The sequence below is a fragment of the Phycodurus eques genome, chromosome 14 (assembly GCF_024500275.1).
Source record: "Phycodurus eques isolate BA_2022a chromosome 14, UOR_Pequ_1.1, whole genome shotgun sequence".
In the NCBI taxonomy this organism is placed as follows: domain Eukaryota; kingdom Metazoa; phylum Chordata; class Actinopteri; order Syngnathiformes; family Syngnathidae; genus Phycodurus; species Phycodurus eques.
The window spans coordinates 16995137-17014149 of NC_084538.1; the positions used below are offsets into that span (position 1 = coordinate 16995137).

At 40.9% G+C, this 19013-nt stretch overlaps 1 protein-coding gene across 3 annotated transcripts in view; it reads left to right on the forward strand.

Moving 5' to 3' along the window:
• The window catches only part of maco1b (macoilin 1b), a 28282-nt gene extending 10534 nt beyond the window's left edge, over window positions 1-17748 (forward strand). For 2 of the 3 annotated variants that reach the window (XM_061695651.1, XM_061695653.1), the window contains exons 4-11: window positions 1944-2067; window positions 3532-3710; window positions 10778-11324; window positions 11898-12056; window positions 12228-12410; window positions 12945-13065; window positions 13208-13382; window positions 15672-17748. In XM_061695651.1, the coding sequence (XP_061551635.1) occupies window positions 1944-2067; window positions 3532-3710; window positions 10778-11324; window positions 11898-12056; window positions 12228-12410; window positions 12945-13065; window positions 13208-13382; window positions 15672-15874 (1691 nt within the window). In that variant the 3' untranslated portion in view covers window positions 15875-17748. The remainder of the gene's footprint in view (window positions 1-1943; window positions 2068-3531; window positions 3711-10777; window positions 11325-11897; window positions 12057-12227; window positions 12411-12944; window positions 13066-13207; window positions 13383-15671) is intronic. The other variant, XM_061695652.1, reaches the window with a different exon arrangement.
• Window positions 17749-19013: the final 1265 nt, after the last annotated feature.

Below are 19013 nucleotides of genomic sequence, written 5' to 3' on the forward strand. Positions count from 1 at the left end.
CAGTATTTTACCTTGGGCCAGTAATTTGCCTTGGGCCCCCAAATGACTAGCTTGCTACGTACGGTACCGTGGCCGCCGCTCGGCATGACAACCGAAGTGGGATTAGCGACTCGTGGATTAATGATGAAGAAGGCAGTTAGATAGCTGCGAGAACTAATAGCAGGGCCCATTGACCATCGACACTTCAAACGTACGTCGTAATTAATGTGCATGCTTCAATTCGGCACCAAGCAGCATCAGGTCTGGTCTTCCCTAATGCGCCGCTCCCTGCACCCGGGAAAGCCCGTGAGCCTGACTGTTTAGCCAGCAGCGGATGGACGGCGGATTGAAGCATTTTACGTAGTGGGGGGAGAAAACTAAACCATTAACCCATTCACACGTGGCACAATGAGCGTGCTAACTATCCAGGAAGGGCTTTTGAGTTTTGACGCAGGCAATATTGATTCGCCAGCATGGCGATCCTGGGCAATATTTGCTTTGCCACATCTTGTATCAGTTAGCCATTGGCGAGGTGGCGAACAGGCAGCGCGCATCCTGAGTTTGTATATCTGATGTGCCTCCCTCGTTTTCAAGGACCAAAAGTAATTGCCCAACCCCAGCTGCCAGTGGAACTGGTTCACTTTTATTGTTTATTGATGATGTGGTTGCTCACAAAATAAGCAGGAAGTGTTTCGCTGGCCAATATCTGCTCATATTCAACAAATTGCTTCCGAACTCATTTAACGGCAGTGCACAGAGTGACCTTAAGCATATTGCAACAGCAACCAAAAGAGGTTTTGAAGGCAAAGAAGTGAAATGTGATACAATAATAGTCGATCACCTGACCTGAATCTGACCGAGCATGCATTTCACTTGCAGATGACAAAACTAAAGGGAAAATGCCCCAAGCAAGAAAAGGGCAGGAAGTGAAAACAGTTCTGGTAGAGCATCACCAGGGATGAAATCCAGCATATGCTGATGTCGTTGATGCATTCCACACTTCAGGAAGTATGCGACTGCAAATTATTGGCAAACAAGTATTCAAAAGTCAAAAATTGGATTTAGGATTGTTAATTTTTCCCGCTACTTTGGTCCCTTCAAAAGTCTGAGTTTCCACACATACCAACTGTTGTAATTCCTACACCGTTCAACTTATTTGGATATAACTAAATAGTACCATCAATTAAAACTGACATCTGTGGTTAGAGCACATCTTGTTTAATTTCAAATCCATTGTGGTGGTGTTTAGAGCCAAGAAGATGACAATTGTGTCCATGTCCCAATATTTATGGACCTAATAGATAGATAGTTCCATGAAGGCAATAACTAGCTAGTCCGTAGCCGTCTTAGTCGTCTCCCTTAGCAACATGGAGCAACAAAAAAACCTCGCGGAAAACTTATGCTCAGCAGCAATACAGAGGCGCTGCCACATGGTGTCACTTGTAGGTGACACACACAGTAAGTGAATTACAATTCCCAAACAACAGTTAAACCTTCCTTGTTCCCTTTGGCTGTACCGAAATAAATACATTTAAAGTCAACACCGAAAGCTCATGTATGAAATTTACTGTCAGAGGCAAAAACTGACATTTTCACTAGTTATAGTTAGTTTTAGTTAATTTTTGTAAATGTAAAATGTTGTTTTGGTCATCATCTTAAAAAAAAATATATATATATATTTAATTTACGAAATGTATTTTAAATTTTAGTTTGTTATTCCATTCGTTTTCGTTAACTATAATTACCTTGGCACACGGAATGACTTAAAAATGGTGGCCCTGATGCAGCATTTAATTATTATTATTTTTTTAATAAATACTTTTTATATTTAAGTAAACTGCATCGGCTAAAGAAGATATGGATATTTACAATATAACAAGAAGTTTTGACCCCCAGGGTTGCCTTACGCTTTAATGTTTGATGCATGCACATAATATCTTTGCCATTACTGTTTTTGTCCTCAGAGAGAGGAGTCTGTCTACCGACTGTGTCACTATGGATACTCTTCGTGTACATAGAGGCAGCCATCAGATTCAAAGACCTCAAGAACTTCCATGTAGACTTGTGTCGCCCATTTGCTGCACACTGGTGAGCCCCTGCTGACTTAACTGCTTTTTTTGTTCATATGATCTTAAGGTACTGCAAGTTTACTTCTATTCCAAATGTGAATGTGTCCACAGGATTCTGAGCAATGATGATTAATTGATGTTTGTTTGAGACCTGTTACCTTACATTTTAGGCCAGAGGCATTTGCTCATTTTCATGGAAAATCACTGGCTTGCCCTGTAAGTTCGGAAATAAATATCCTGAAGTTGCATGTTTATCAACTGTGTTAATGTTTGTCTAATCAATGTTTCCTAAACCGTATTGAGCTAAGACACATTTTATATTGGAAAAAATCTCACTGCACACCACCAATGCACAAGTTGCTTGGCATCTAGTAGCCTTGTGCTGCCTGTCACTTTATAAAAAACGACCTATACAATTTACCCAATAAACTTAGGGTAACAATTTGAAGCCACTTTAATTGGGTAAATTTAAACCAAATATGTTGAGTGAACATTACCTTAATTTAATAGCAATAAAATACTTCAAAAAAATGTAGAGCGTTTACCACACATTTCACATTTCTAGTGCCTATTTTGGTAGTAACAAGTCTTTCAAAGCAAGTGTGGTGCCAATTAACTTATAGAAAGACTCAACTGGCCAATCAGTGAGATGCCCACAAAGACATCTTCCATGTTTTCGGAAGCATGACCGAGGAATCATTGTTTTCCATACAATCCCCAGACACGGTTTTATGAAATGAAATGCACGTATAGCCTGCGAACTTTACCTGACACACTCCTAATACAAGCAGGTACATATCCAAGTAATGATCGTTTAGCTAAGCTTGTTTTACCATATAGTGCCTTTTTCTTTGTCGTTTTGTTTGGTTTTGTGCTGATTCGCTAGCTAACAACCAGTCAGAGTGATCAGTTGTCATCGATGGGTGACGCAATTTTGTGCTGATGAGCCGATGAAATGTCAGCCAATTAGTGCGGCATGGATGTCACGTGATGCATATTGTAGTAACGATGGGTTTTAGGTGGATTTTACAAAATTTATCTTGGTAACACTTTTTACTGTTCTCAAATAGGTATTATCTAAAATATTGAAGTAAATTTTTGCTGATTTTCATGGATTATATTTACCGCACTCCAAAATATTTTTTCCAGTGTGGCATAGATAGATGAACTAACATTTGTAGTGAATAAATAATTTTTAAGACCATGAAGTGAAGTTACATAACCTCCTGTGGCACACCTAATGATCTCTCATGGCACACTAATGTGCCACTGCACACTGTTTGGGAATTACTGGTCTGGATAATGAAAAGCAGCATATTTTTACCTGATGGTGTGTAGTCCATGTAGTATACTGTATGGTAAACTCCGTAAGGTCTGTGTTTTTAATCATTAAAACATTTTATACTAAACAGTTTTTATTGTGAACGTTTTATGGAAAATTTTTTTTATTGACTTAAAGTTGTATGTATTATGCTTTTTATAGCATTGGCTATCCAGTGGTGACACTGGGCTTTGGCTTTAAGAGCTATGTAAGCTATAAGATGCGCCTCCGGAAGCAGAAAGAGGTGCAGAAGGAGAATGAGTTTTACATGCAGCTCCTTCAGCAGGCTCTGCCTCCTGAGCAACAGATGCTCCAAAGGCAAGAACGAGAAGCAGAAGAAGGTGAGATTCAGGCATGCATAGTATATGTATCCATTCTGTTTGCATCAAAAAAAGATCTCTTCAACCAGTCAGACTGAATTGCACAACTGCTGTTTTTGTCCAACTTCAAATATCCCTATTTTATGATACAGTGGCAAGAAGTATGTGAACCGTTGGGAATTAAATTTATGAATAAATCTTTAAAATGTAATCTGATCTTCCTCTAAATCAAAGGTCTTGACAAATCTGTCTGAAATAATAACACTGTTTTTATTAACTATAACCCCCCCACCGTCACCCCAAAAAAAAAAACGTGCAACCCCTCACTGTTTTGGAAATTAAATCAGGAAACAATCTTCTCTTTTGTAATTTTAATATCTTTGCAAAGAGACACTCAAGAGAGGTTACAGATGCTTCGTGTCTCTGCCCATCTCTGAAGAACACGGAAGAGGGAGATGAGGGAAGAAGAAAAAGACCTATTCACACAATTATCTTGTCCTTGAGAGAAATGGGTGGTTGGTACAACCACCAAGACAGGATGACAGAAAGGAAGAAACAGTTAAGCTACTAAGTACATTTGAAAAAAGTCACACAAGAACAAAGAACTATTGAAGTAACAAAATCACACAAAACTATGGGATAATATAAGAAAAGAGTATAGACCATATTTTGTCATAACACTCATACTCTTCATGGAAAAAGTTGTGAACACTTCAGTTTATGGCCTCAAAAAAAAGCTAATTGGAGACGGGTTTTAGCACACCTTGAGTCTCCATAAGATAATGAGTTTTAATAAAATAAAAATAATAATAACAAAATTCACTTTTGGAGTTTGCGCTCCACAAGATGAACAGGCTTATGTGAGCTATACCCTGCCAAAAAGAGCTTTCAGAAGCTCTACTGTCAAAAATAGTTGATTTACACAAAGCTGCAAAGTTATTTCACAGACTATAAATTCACCACTCAACAATTAGGCAAACAATCTACAAATGGAGAGACATTGGGACTGTGACGACCAAGAAGTGGGCACCCAGTTAGATTGACACAAAAAGCACAACAAACTCATTAGTAAGAGAGAGACACAACTGTGCATGACAGTCAAAGATTTGAACGCACCATTGGAACTGGCTACAATCTCTGTTCATTAGTATTTAAACATTGAACAAGCAGGTTATTTACAGTGGGTACGGAAAGTATTCAGACCCCCTTAAATTTTTCACTCTTTGTTATATTGCAGGCATTTGCGAAAATCATTTCATTTTTTCCTCATTATTGTATACGCAGCACCCCATATTGACAGAAAAAAAGGAATTTTTGAAATTTTTGCAGATTTATTAAAGAAAAACTGTAATATCACACAGCCATAAGTATTCAGACCCTGTGTGACACTCATATTTAACTCTGGTGCTGTCCATTTCTTCTGATCATCCTTGAGATGGTTCTACACCTTCATTGGAGTCCAGCTGTGTTTGATTATACTGATTGGACTTGATTAGGAAAGCCACATACCTGTCTATATAAGACCTTACAGATCACAGTGCATGTCAGAGTAAATGAGAATCATGAGATCAGAGGAACTGCCTGAAGAGCTGTTCCTGTGCAAGGCACAGAATTGGCCAAGGTTACCAAAAACATTCTGCTGCACTGAAGGGTTCCTAAGAGCAGAATGGCCTCCGTAATCCTTAAATGGAAGACGTTTGGGACGACCAGAACCCTTCCTAGAGCTGGCCGTCTGGCCAAACTTAGCAGTCAGGGGAGAAGAGCCTTGGTGAGAGAGGTAAAGAGGAACCCAAAGATCACTGTGGCTGAGCTTCAGAGATGCAGTCGGGAGATGGGCGAAAGTTCTAGAAAGTCAACCATCACTGCAGCGCTCCACCAGTCGGGGCTTTATGGCAGAGTGGCCCGACGGAAGCCTCTGCTCAGTACAAGACACATGAAAGCCCGCATGGAGTTTGTTAAAAAAAAACACCTGAAGGACTCCAAGATGATGAGAAATAAGATTCTCTGGTCTGATGAGACCAAGATATAACTTTTTGGCCTTAATTCTAAGTGATATGTGTGGAGAAAACCAGGCACTGTTCATCACCTGGCAAATACAGTCCCAACAGTGAAGCATGGTGGTGACAGCATCATGCTGTTGGGGGTGTTTTTCAGCTGCAGGGGCAGGACGACTGGTTGCAATCGAAGGAAATATGAATGCGGCCAAGTACAGGGATATCCTGGACGAAAAGGACCTCAGACTGGGCCAAAGGTTCAACCTTCCAACAAGACAATGACCCTAAGCACACAGCGAAAATAACGGAGTGGCTTCAGAACAACTCAGTGACTGTTCTTGAATGGCTCAACCAAAGCCCTGACCTAAACCCAATTGAGCATCTCTGGAGAGACCTGAAAATGGCTGTCCACCAACGTTCACCATCCATCCTGACAGCACTGGAGAGGATCTGCGAGGAATGGCAGAGGATCCCCAAATCCAGGTGTGAAAAACTTGTTGCATCATTCCCCAAAAGACTCATGGCTGTATTAGCTCAAAAGGATGCTTCTACTAAATACTGAGCAAAGGGTCTGAATACTTATGGCTGTGTGATATTTCAATTTTTCTTTTTTAATCTGCAAAAATTTTTTTTCTGTCAATATGGGTTGCTGTGTGTACATTAATAAGGGGAAAAAAGAACTTAAATTATTTCAGTAAATAGCTGCAGTATAACAAAGAGTGAACATTTTAAGGGGGTCTAAATACTTTCTGTACCCATTATATGGCAGGACACCACAGAGGAAGTCAGTGCTTACTAAAAAGAACATTTCTGCACGCCTTAAATTTGCAGAAGAGCAAATTGATACTCCACAGTGGCTGGGTTATAATAGTTTTGGATTTTCCATTATACAGGGTTCCTACGCAAGTATGGAATTTAATTAATTTCCAGGTCTGGAAAAGTATGGATAATGAAAACTTTTGTGTGGAAAAGTATTCATGTTTCCAAGAATGTTACAACAGCTATTTTATAAAACAAAAATGATAAAATTTCTTAAAAAATATATATATTCTTTAAAAGGCGCTTCGAACCACAGCTACAGTGTTTGTGTGAGAGCACACAGTAATATGCCATGGTTTTGGTGAATACTCAATTCTGATTGGTTTATTGGAATCTTGAGATACGAGTGACCCGATTTAAGAGTTTTTGGGATACGAGCTGTCATTTGGCCAAATCTTTGCTTCGACTTGTGAGCGCAAACTTGAGGTATGACCGCTTAGTTAGTTAGTTAGTTAGAGCTCTCAATGCCAGGAGGCACATTAGGCCTCAATTGCAGTTTCAGTAATCTGTAGTTTTTTACGGGAGCAGATGATTGGCCCGCTGCCCAACCCCAACCCCAACACCTGGTATTCCTAGGCAGTCTCGCATTCAAGTACTAACCAGGACCGACCCTGCTTAGCTTCCAAGATCGGACGAGATCGGGCATCATGTGGGGATTGGGTCGGCTGGCACAGTTGCTTGGTGGCAGTAAACTCAGTTTAAATCACTTCACAATAAGCACTTCAACAAATGCACATTTCATCAAAAAGGAGAGGTTTCAAGCTGCCACTCCCAATTAAAGTTTATGGTCAACCTATGTATAAAATAAAGGGAATTACAAGTTGTGTGTAAAACAACGACAGCTTTGTCTTTGGAAAGTCAGCTAACTTAATGCTAACCAACTGAATTGCCAACCAATTGAAAGGAAAACGCCATTGACATGCTAACAGTTAGCATCGACTGTCACAGTTTTAGAACCCTTTAACAAACTGATATTTGAACGCATATAGTGGACCAACACATATAGACAGATAATATAACATTACTCACAGGTATATATTATTCATCCTCGACAAAATAATGAATAATATTACAGCAATTTACTGAGTGGTATAACAGCAGAAGAAGAAATCTATTATTCGTCTTTCTACATGACTATTATACAATAGTGCCTCCCAGTGGCCAACACGGGCACACCAGAAGGTGCAGTACACTGGTGGATGAAACATTGGATCATAAGGCACAAACTGTTTAATGCTTTACCTTCTATTTAAATGTTTTATCGCCCTGTATTTTTACAAAGTACAATATTGTAGAGTGCTATTTTTCCTTATTAAAAGACAACATTTCAAAGTGAAAAGATGATCAGAAATAATAGTATTCTGTGTTAAAAGCATGCACACGGAACAAATTAAACTCGTATCTCAAGGTACCACTGTACATTACTATCTGATAATCTACAGCCTTCGAACGTCTCAAGTACTTCCTGTCAAAACATCGTCATTGTTTCAAATTTATGCACAGCACCCTTAGTTGTTAGATTATACAAGCAAACATAGGAAACTGACAGTCAGATTTTCGGATAGGTAAACATGCTGTACTCAGAGGACAGAAATATGTTCAGTGCAAGCAGACACGTTAGCCCAAGCATCCACAATCCATTCACAAATTGTGGCGTAACTTGCCCGGCGCTGCCTCCTAGTCTTAGTAAAGCTGTGTTCGCCATTTGTCATCCATCGCTCCCACGCCGCTTGCAACTTCACTTTGAATGCTCTGTTTACACCGATGTCCAGCGGTTGGAGTTCCTTCGTCAAGCCTTCCAGAATGATGGCAAGCTCAGAGTTATTGCACTCAGTCGAATGGTGACTGTAGAGACACTTCTCCCGGCTGTTCTTTGCTCATTAATCCATTGCTCGAGTTGGTCTTCCAACTCGGGCCACCTCGCCTTGTTTCCGCGGAAACTCAGCTTCGTCTTCTTGACTTGGCAAAGCTCGTTTTCCTGCTTCCTCCACTTGCGAACCATGGATTCGTTGATCTTGAATTCTCTTGCAGCTGCTCAATTCCCATGTTCCTCCGCGTAACTGAGAGATCGTAGTTTAAACTGTGCTCCGTAAGCGTGTCTCTTCGTAGGTGCCATTTTCGGGGTCCTTAGCCAAACCGATGTTGTTTTGCATAATACACATAGCGGCGCTATGAACCTACTGGGGGCATGCCTTTAGCGTCCTCTGTCGCGCGCACCCGTCCCCCTTTAACGGCCGCATGCTGTCCTCAGCCACATCCGCCTTTCCTCTATATAAGCAGCGTGTCGGCAGGAAATTCTCCCAGTCAGTCAAGCGGAGCGCTCATCACACAACAACGTTTATAGATTTTGGAACGCACACATAAGGCGCGCCGCATTATAAGGCGCCCCGTCCATTTTGGAGAAAATTTAAGACTTTTAAGTGTCCCTTATGGTTCTGAAAATACTGTAGTTTGGATAAATTTTTCTGTAAATTGTCAGACAAAATGGTTTTGTAGACATCAAAATTAATTCTGCTGTTACCATCCTGAGTTACATCATCAATAAAGACAAAGTGAGGCCATTCCAGAAGCAGCCATGCAAGTCCAAGCCATGACATTACCTCCACCATGCTTCACAGATGAGCTTGTGGGTTTTGAATCCTAAGTAGATCCTTTCTTTCTTCATACTTTGGCCTTTCCATCCCTTTGGTATAAGTTAGTCCTGGTCTCATCAGTCCATAAAACTTTGTTCCAAAACTTTTGTTGCTCATCTCTGTACTACTTTGCAAAATCCAATCTGGCCTTCTGATTATTTTTGCTGATGAGTGGTTAGCATCATGTGATATGGCCTGTATATTCCTTTTCTCAGTCTTCTTCGAACAGTGGATTGTGATACCTTCACCCCTGCCCTGTGGAAGTTGGCATTAATGTCACTAACTGTTGTCTTTGGGTGTTTCTCCACAGCTCTCACAGTGTTTCTATCATCAACTGTTGTCGATACCCTTGGCTGACCTGTTCGATGTCTGTTGCTTAGTACACCAGTAGTTTCTTTCTTTTTCAGGACATTCCAAATTGTTGTATTGGCTATGCCCAATGTTTGTGGAATAGCTCTGATTGATTTTCCGTCTTCTCTCAGCTTTAAAATGGTTTGCTTTTCTTCCATAGACAGCTCTCTGGTCTTTGTTTGCTTAACAGCAAATGCAGTTTTCACAGGTGAAACCCAAAGCCGAAAACGAGCACTATCTAATGTTTAATCAATCAGTCTAAAAGGCAACACCTGAGCAACTAGAAACACCCATGAGTCACATGTTCCAATTCTTTTGCTCACTTGAAAAGTGGGTGGCTTCAAACAAAAGGTGCTCTGTCCTGAGTTGTTTACACATCTAGATGTAAATACCATGAAATAAAAGCTGGAATTCCGAACTTTTGTCGCATATTCAACTTTTGATCTGAAACCGAAACGTCTTCAGTATACAATAAAAACAAAGAAATTGACCTTGCCGTTCCAATACCTTTGGAGGGACTGTATATGACAGAGCTAAAGCCGTTCCAATACTTGTGGAGGGGACTGTATATGACAGAGCTACAGCAGTTCTGCAAGGAAGAATGGACGAGTCTGATCCACAGCTACAGGAAGCTCCTGGTTGAGGTTGAGGTTATTACTGCCAAGGCGGTGTCAACCAGCTATTAATGCTAAGGGTTTGCTTACAGTCATTGATGGTGTGGTGGTACATTCGCCTCACTTGGGTGGGTTCAATTCCTACTCAGTGACGGTTTGAATGTTAGTGTGACTGGCTGTCTGTGTTTATATGTGCCCTGCAACCCTCTGGTGACCAGCTCCGGGTGTAATCTGCCCTTTGCCTGAAGTCAGCTGGGATAGGCTCCAGCATCCCATAACCCTGAACAGGATGAGTGGTATTGAGAATGGATAGATGGGTTTGCTTACGTTTTCATTGCCATTTTAAATCATTCAACAATGTGTGTTCAGTAAAGACAAATATTTTTTGGGTACTTTTTAGACACATTTTTTGTCAATGCCCATGATTTAGATGATCAGATCACATGTGCACAAATTAACTAAATTCCAAAAGGTTCACATTTTGTATGAATGTATACACCATGCAATAATGTTTTTAAGTTTTGTAAAGTTTTTTGTTTGTTTTTCTGAACTTTTGTCCATAGTTGAGGTCTTAATTTCAGTCATGATAAAAATGTTTTTATTCAATTGTGTACATTAACACTCATAGACCTGACTGTGTTAATATATCAGACATCTCCTTAATCTTATTCTTACAGCAGCAGCTAAAGGAATATCTGACGTAGACACACTTCCAGTTTTACAGAATGGTGCCCCTGCCAATAAAAAGACCTCGGCGCCTTTGCCGGAGTTAGAGTATAGAGAAAAAGGGAAAGACGGAAAAGGTGGTGGGGAGGCTAAAAAGCAGCACAACAGCAACAGCATCCTGCCATCATCAGTGGACTCTAAACTCCAAGAGATGGAGTATATGGAGAACCATGTGAACAGCAAGAGACTGACCACTGAACTCGGCAGCACAGAGAACTTGCTTAAAGAGGACAATAATTCCTCCTGCTCATCCACTTCCTCCTCATCCTCTAAAAACTACAAAAACAGCAATGCCACAATGCTCAACTCCTCTCCCCGTGGCCACAGTGCTACCAATGGCAGCGTGCCATCCTCTACGCCATCCTCCTCTTCCACAGGGAAGAACGAGAAGAAGCACAAGTTAGCAGTGGGGAAGGGGTCCTCAAGTGGCTCCAACAGAGACCCTACAGACAACTGTATTCCCAACAATCAGCTAAGCAAGCCTGAAGCACTTGTTAGGTAAGCACACACATTCAGACAATGTATAATGGGGGAAATTATTATTTTATCCCCTGCTGAGTTTCTTCAGGGAAAAGAACAACATTATTTTGCAGGTTATGAAGTGAGAAGAAGGCTAGACTGGGCTACAGCAGGAGTCCCCAATCACTGAGTTGGACAGTGACTGAACGATTTTTTTTTTGGGATCATCAGTTATAACGGTGTGCTATAAACAATAGACCAGACTATTATGTTACACTCTCTACTACCAAACTTGATCATCAAAGTGCTTATATTGGTTGTGGTCAGCTGTTGATGTCCATAGTGAAATTTGACCACAATTCGAACACAACCGATTATTTGAGTCCTCTTCTCACTTCTAGCTTGTACATGTTCATCTTCAACAAATGGCTCAAAAGTACTTTCCCGCTTATGACCCAAAATAGAGGGAATTTATTATTCTCAGTCTGAATACGTTAAAAATCAAATGTGTCATTTAAATGTGAGCAAAATGAAAAACAAAATGTGTGTACTATGGCCTGGAAATGGGTCAGTATTTGTCTGCAAGTCTGCTCATGCTCTCATGTGGGACAGATTGGAGCAGGACGTTAAGAAGTTGAAGGCAGACCTGCAGGCCAGCCGGCAGGTGGAACAGGACCTGCGCAGCCAGATCGGCTCACTTGGCAGTGCTGAGCGCTCAATACGTACTGAGCTGGGTCAACTCCGCCAGGAAAACGAGCTGCTGCAGAACAAGTGAGTGGCTTAAGTAATTCATCCAATCCCAACAAGGTCACGCTTGTGAAGGTTTGGGTTTAGGGTTATGACTTGAAACCATATTAAATAAACATCAATAAAGAGCAGAAAAACCCTCACAATCAAGTCAATTCAAATATTTATTATTTCCCTGTGTGCATGGAATTGTAGGCTCCATAATGCTGTACAGGCAAAGCAAAAGGACAAGCAGGCTGTGGGTCAACTGGAGAAGAGGCTCAAAGCTGAGCAGGAAGCTCGTACCACTGCTGAGAAACAGCTCGCAGATGAAAAGAAGCGCAAAAAGCTTGAGGAAGCTACGGCAGCCAGAGCAGTAGCTCTAGCTGCTGTTTCCAGGTAGCTCAACATCCAAATGTTGTTTTCATGGAACTGATTTACTGGGTTATAAATAAAATTATTTTTTTGTAAGTTGTCTGTTTTTTCAACTGATTTTGGACAATTTTGCATCGCTGAATCCGTAAATTACATCCGTTTCTCTTGTTTCCAGTCAGGTTTTTATACTAAGTTATTTTAAAAAATCTGATTTTCTTCCTAAATTGATTTCCTTTTTGTGACATTATCAGATGATGTTTCTTAATATAGCTCATCTGAGATTGTTTTTTAAGAGAAAAAAAAATCATATTTTGCGCCCCCAGGTGGGGAGCCCCTGAATACCTGTACATGTTTTAAAAAAGAAAAGCAGTCACAGTTCAAAAACATGACCTGATTGAGCAAAAAGAATGTGATACTTGGATTCAACACATCAAAATTGTCCTAAATCAGCAAAAGAAAAAAAAAATCTAAGACAATAAATTAGTCATCAGCGATAATCTTAAAGTATCCGTTCTCGATCATTTTTTTGGTATCAAATGAAGTCTTACTGCTTTTCAGAGGAGAATGCACAGACACACTGCGACGGCGGATCACAGAATTAGAAACAGAGTGTAAGAAACTAAACCTGGACAACAAGCTTAAGGAAGACCAGATCCGAGATCTTGATTTGAAAGTCCAGGTAATCCAGTAGATTTATTTTTAGTACTTGGTGTCAATAATACACAATTTGGACAACCTTTATATGCAACTGTTCTAAAACCTGCAGTAACTGCAGAGGAAGTTGCCCTTACCCTGAATGAGTATTGTCTCTGGCCTTTCAGGAGCTTCATAAATACAAGGAGAACGAAAAAGACACAGAAGTGCTGATGTCAGCGCTGTCAGCCATGCAGGACAAGACCCAGCACTTGGAGAACAGCCTTAGTGCGGAGACCAGGATCAAACTGGACCTCTTCTCTGCACTGGGAGATGCCAAGAGGCAGCAAGAAATCGTGCAAGGTCTGTAGTTTTGAAGACCCAGGTGTTAGGTGGCTATATTAGGATTTCTAACATCTCAAATGTTACCAAAAAGACCCAATTTGAACATAATGATGACGTGATTGATGATAAAAATGACTAAAACCCTGGTACGACTTCCCAATACGACTTCAGGCATATTTATAGGTCCTGTATTTTGGCTATTTCGACCGCCATAGAGTGACTCTCTAATATGGACTTGGTATGGTGTAAAAGTGTAACTTACACTTCAAAAACACCTTGGTTTTGTCATAAGAGTGTCCAGAAAACGCCCCTCTCACAGCTAATTGTGTTTGACCCAGTAGATACGCCCTGGTTCAAGCCAGTGCCGGCTCGTGCATTGACGAAGAAGGCAGCTAGCTAGCTGCAAGAACTAATGTCAATTGCAGGACACATTGACCATCGACACTTAAAACGTACATTACGGTAGTAAATATGCATGCTTTAATTCGGCGCCACGCGGCTTTAGGGAAGACAAGACCCGATGCAGCTCCCTGCAGCCGGGAAAGTCCGTGAGCCTGACTGCTTAGCCGGCAGCGACTGGACGGGGGATTGAAGCATGTTACGAAGTGGGGGGGGGGGGAAACTAAACCATTAACACATACGGCAGAATGAGGGCACTCACTTTAACTTTTATCAGGAAGGGTTTTTGAGTTTTTACACAGGCAATTTTGATTAGCCAGCGTGGTGAACGTGTGCAATATTCACTTTGCCACATTGGCAAGGTGGCGAACGGGTAGCACCGAACCCTGACAGAAAAGACTCTTTTTAAAAAGACAATGAATGAACGGATTAAAAAATTGCAAAGCCGGCATAATGATCATAAGCCTAGCCGCCAGGACAATTTTCCCTCCCACATGTGGCCACCGAGCGCGACGTGTACCAGTCCCCGTGGATAAGTTCCCCCCCTCATCCCTCCTTGCTCCCGTGACGTGTGGTTGTGGAACTGTGAGGCTGAAGGCCATAACGTTGCTTTACTGGACTTCCGGTGGCTTCTCTAACCGCATTCGGGCTGGCAATGGGCCATGGGGCTGTGGATCTCATCTGTTTCGGATCTCGTCCGGCCGCTGCCTCGCAACCCAACTCGTGGTGACAGACGGCAAGACACAGCCCAAATAACAAAGAAAAAATTTTTCGAGCCATAATTTGATGGTCAATTGCACCCTATACTGATGGCAATCATTCAGGTTGTAATGAATGAGGACGTGGCCCTTCCGCCGGCCATGGGCTCGACTCGCCGCTGCCTCGCAACACAACGTGCGTGGTAGCAGATGGCAAGACACCCAAATAAAACAAAACACGTTCCACTTCAGAGAAGATGAGTTGAGACGAGTTGTGTGCATAGTTTCATGGTCAGTTTCACGCTATACTGGTAGAACTGGGTGAAGTTATTTATGAACAAGGAAGTGCCACTGCGTGGAATAAGGGCGCTTGGTGTTTATATCGTAGGGGAGCCGCATCCTCGTGACGTCACGGGGATACTTTTTAGCCTAACCCACAAAATCAGGAAAATTTAGAAGGTTAAAAAGTTTTAAACCATATCTCAAATAATTCAGTACTATATTGTTCTCAGTCTTTGCACGTTTTCAGCACTTATCTTTAAACATATTTAATGTACAAAAAACATGGATTTTCGTTTTGGGGGGCTTTAAATCATTTTCAAGACTGACAAATGCCACTGAAACAATTCGGACTAAATGTGACACTTTGGTGATAGTGATGGATCCTTAAAAAAAAGTCACTTTTCATTTTATGTAGTCTTCAGATTGGGTGCATATTCATGCAATTTCATGACCTCCGCATTCAAATGCAGCCTCTTCTCTCATATTTTGACACTATCCCCTTACACATAGGCCATCAAAGCCACATTTTGTACAGCTTGCTGTCGTGGGTATGAAGTCCTGATGAAAGATCCAGATTTTTAAGTTGACCCAGGAATTTGCCGCCTTCTAAGGTACTATCAAAGGAGTAACAGTTGGGGTTTGCTACCATTGTGTAATCAGAGTGAGAAGTTAAGATGCACTACCCTTTGTGTCGAAAGCGATTGGCATTGTTGCACTGATGTCACCACAAATCTTATATGAATGCGGGAAGCTGCAATGGCTGTCTGAATGTTACACGACAATGTCTTGTTTTGGCGAGTTCAGTCTGAGAGGTACAGGCTGATAAATGCCAACTCTCCTGTTACGTCTCTGATGCACATGTTTACCAGGAACGTTTCAGTTTCTGTTGTTATGGGACTGACTGTTGACCATTTATCTCTGTCCTCAGGTCAGATCCTTCAGAAAGACCAAGAAATAAAAGATCTGAAGCAAAAGATAGCCGAAGTGATGGCTGTCATGCCCAGCATCTCATACACAACCGACACCAGCAGCATGACCCCCGTGGCCCCCCACTACTCCTCCAAGTTCATGGACACCAACCCCTCTGTCTTGGACCCCAATGCCTCAGTTTACCAGCCACTCAAAAAGTGACCGTTTTGATCTATCCCTCCCTCCATTCTCCTTATTTTTATTTTTTTATTTCCCCGGCCCAGCACCTTTCTATGTGCTCGGCATGTCTGCAGCAGAGTGTTTTTCTTGGGTCTTTATTTTCTCCTTGCCAGGTCAGAAGGATGTTGTATTGTGTGTAGTTAAAACAAAAGATGGGGAAAAAAAAATAATTAAACGACACCACATCAACTAGGAACTCTGTTTTTTTCTCATCAGTGTTTAGTGAAACCTCACAGATTTGGGGATGTATCTAGCGTACATCGCAAGGATGTTGCTCTCTATTCTCACCCCCATTATAACTCCTGGCCACGAGTTAAACTGGATTCCACCCAGGGAATATCTGCTTTCTATTTTATGAGTGCAACACAGAATTCCCATCAAACATATCCCAGGTCGTACCCTTCAGATTTTTTTAAATCTCAAGGTAGCAAGAAAAATCAGAGGAATGTAGTGCAAAGTGAGCACAGATCCATTTAGTTGTTTTTAATTTATTTTAATCCACAATCAGTCCCCTAGTAAGCAATCATCTCTGCTGCTATGGAGTATGCTGGCAAATTGTTTTTAAGATGTGCGATTCTGTCTGTTTGCTCTTTTTTCAAGATTCAAGGTGGAAATGAGGGAAAGATCTGTGTAAACAGAAGGCGACTAAAATAAAATGCAAGCACCTCCTCTTCACTTTCAATTTAGAACCAGTCAAATTTAAAATATAAAATCAGTTTTCCATACTGTTTCTGAAAGCAGTTCAAGTTAGAGTGCAGAATGTTTGTCAATATTTCTCATTTCTCACAATGCCTTCCTTGAGTGAGGACATATTGAGTTTGAAAATGAATTACACATACAGGATTTAATTACATAATTAGTTTTTAAGCATCAAGCTAAACTGGCAAGAATGAGAATTTAATCCCATGCTGTGAATTGGCACAAATGTTACCTTCCGGGCTGATTTTATCATTTTCTGGACCTTGTTTTACCAGAATCTGTTGCAAACACTTAAAGGCAGTCTGTCTCTTTTACTAAAGTTATGATTTCAGTGTGAAAAGAAACAAAACTCCTGGTCATCCCACCCAGTGTTTTGGCATGTCTGTCTACTGCACATTGGTTTCAGCCTCACCACAAAACTTATGTACTGCTGTTGAAACAGTCAGTTTAGGTGCAGCTCACTTTTCTTTTTTACTTCCAGTTCTTGCAATGTAGAAAACAGGTTTGAAAGGGAAAAACCTAAAATGGATTGTGCAATGAGAGTTAGAGAGCTTTGAAATGCCAAATCTTAATATTAGAGTTAGACTATTTAATTGATCCTCCTCTTCAGTTTGTGTGCCAAGAATGGAATTCTAATTTCTCTAGTTGTACGTCCAAGAATGTATTGCAATTATATTGGGTGACATATTTGTGAACAATCACATTGAATATTTCAGTTGTGCAACTAGTGGGAGTGGTGACTTGTTTGGAATAGACTATAGTTGCCAGCAAACGGACTCAAACATCTGATTTCTTCTCATGAATGTTACAGTATTTGCAACAGGGTTTCAAAGCCGTTTTCCTAACTACAAATTCTTACAAAGGGTTTGAGTCTGGTAAGGTTTCACCATCATCTGAAATGGTCATTGTTGTGTATGTGGTTTTCACCTTCAGTAAATGGAGTTTTTTTTGTTTTTTGGCTCGATTGCTGTCATTGGCTCTTAAAAAAAAGTGTTGTGAAAATAAGTCTAGCCAGTTGGTCAACTGATTGTTGAAATTATAGAAAAGTGTTTTGTTTTCTATGCCCAGTCACTGCTCTTCCCCATCCAGGTCTGACCTTGGCTGTGCGCTCTCGCTCTGTGAGGTTTACAAGGAATAAATGTTTTTTTTTTCTTGCAGAGTGATGGTCTCAAATTTTGTGTGTAGATACAGTGGGTACGGAAAGTATTCAGACCCCCTTAAATTTTTCACTCTTTGAAAAAGTGCATGACAGTCAAATATTTGAAGGCACCATTGGAACTGGCTAACATCGCTGTTCATTAGTCTACAATATTTAAAACATTGAACAAGCAGGGTATTTACAGTGGGTACAGAAAGTATTCAGAGCCCCTTAAACTTTTAACTTTGTTATATTGCAGCCATTTGCTAAAATCATTTAAGTTTTTCATTTTTTTCCCCCCCTCAATGTCCAACCCCAATTCCAATGAAATTGGGACAGTGTTAAACAAATAAAAACAGAATACAATGATTTTCAAAGCATGTTCAACCTATATTTAATTGAATACACTACAAAGACAAGATATTTAATGTTCAAACTAATGAACTTTATTGTTTTTAGCAAATAATCATTAACTTGGAATTTTATGGCTGTAACAGGTTCCAAAAAAGTTGGGGCAGGTGGCAAAAAAGACTGAGAATGTTGAGGAATGCTCATCAAACACCTGTTTGGAACTTCCCACAGGTGAACAGGCTAATTGGGAACAGGTGGGTGCCATGATTGGGTATAAAAGGAGCTTCCCTGAATTGCTCAGTCATTCGAATACAAGCAAAGATTGGCTTACCACTTTGTGAACAAGTGCGTGAGAAAATAGTCTAACAGTTTAAGGACAATGTTCCTCAATGTACAATTACAAGGAATTTAGGGATTTCATCATCTACGGTCCATAATATCAAAAGGTTCAGAGAATCTGGAGAAATCACTGCATGTAAGCGGCAAGGCCGAAAACCAACATTGTTTTGCCGTGACCTTCGATCCCTCAGGCGGCACTGCATCAAGAACCGAAATCAATCTGTACAGGATATCACCACATGGGCTCAGGAACACTTCAGAAAAACAACGTCAGTAAATACAGTTCGGCGCTACATCCGTAAGTGCAACTTGAAACTCTACTATGCAAAGCAAAAGCCATTTATCATCAACACCCAGAAACGCCGTCAGCTTCTCTGGGTCTGAGCTCATCTAAGATGGACTGATCAAAAGTGGAGAAGTGTTCTGTGGTCCAACGAGTCCACATTTCAAATTGTTTTTGGAAATTCTGCACGTCGTGCCCTCTGGGCCAAAGAGGAAAAGAACCATCCGGACTCTTACGGACGCAAAGTTCAAAAGCCAGCATCTGTGATGGTATGGGGCTGTGTTAGTGCCAATGGCATGGGTAACTTACAC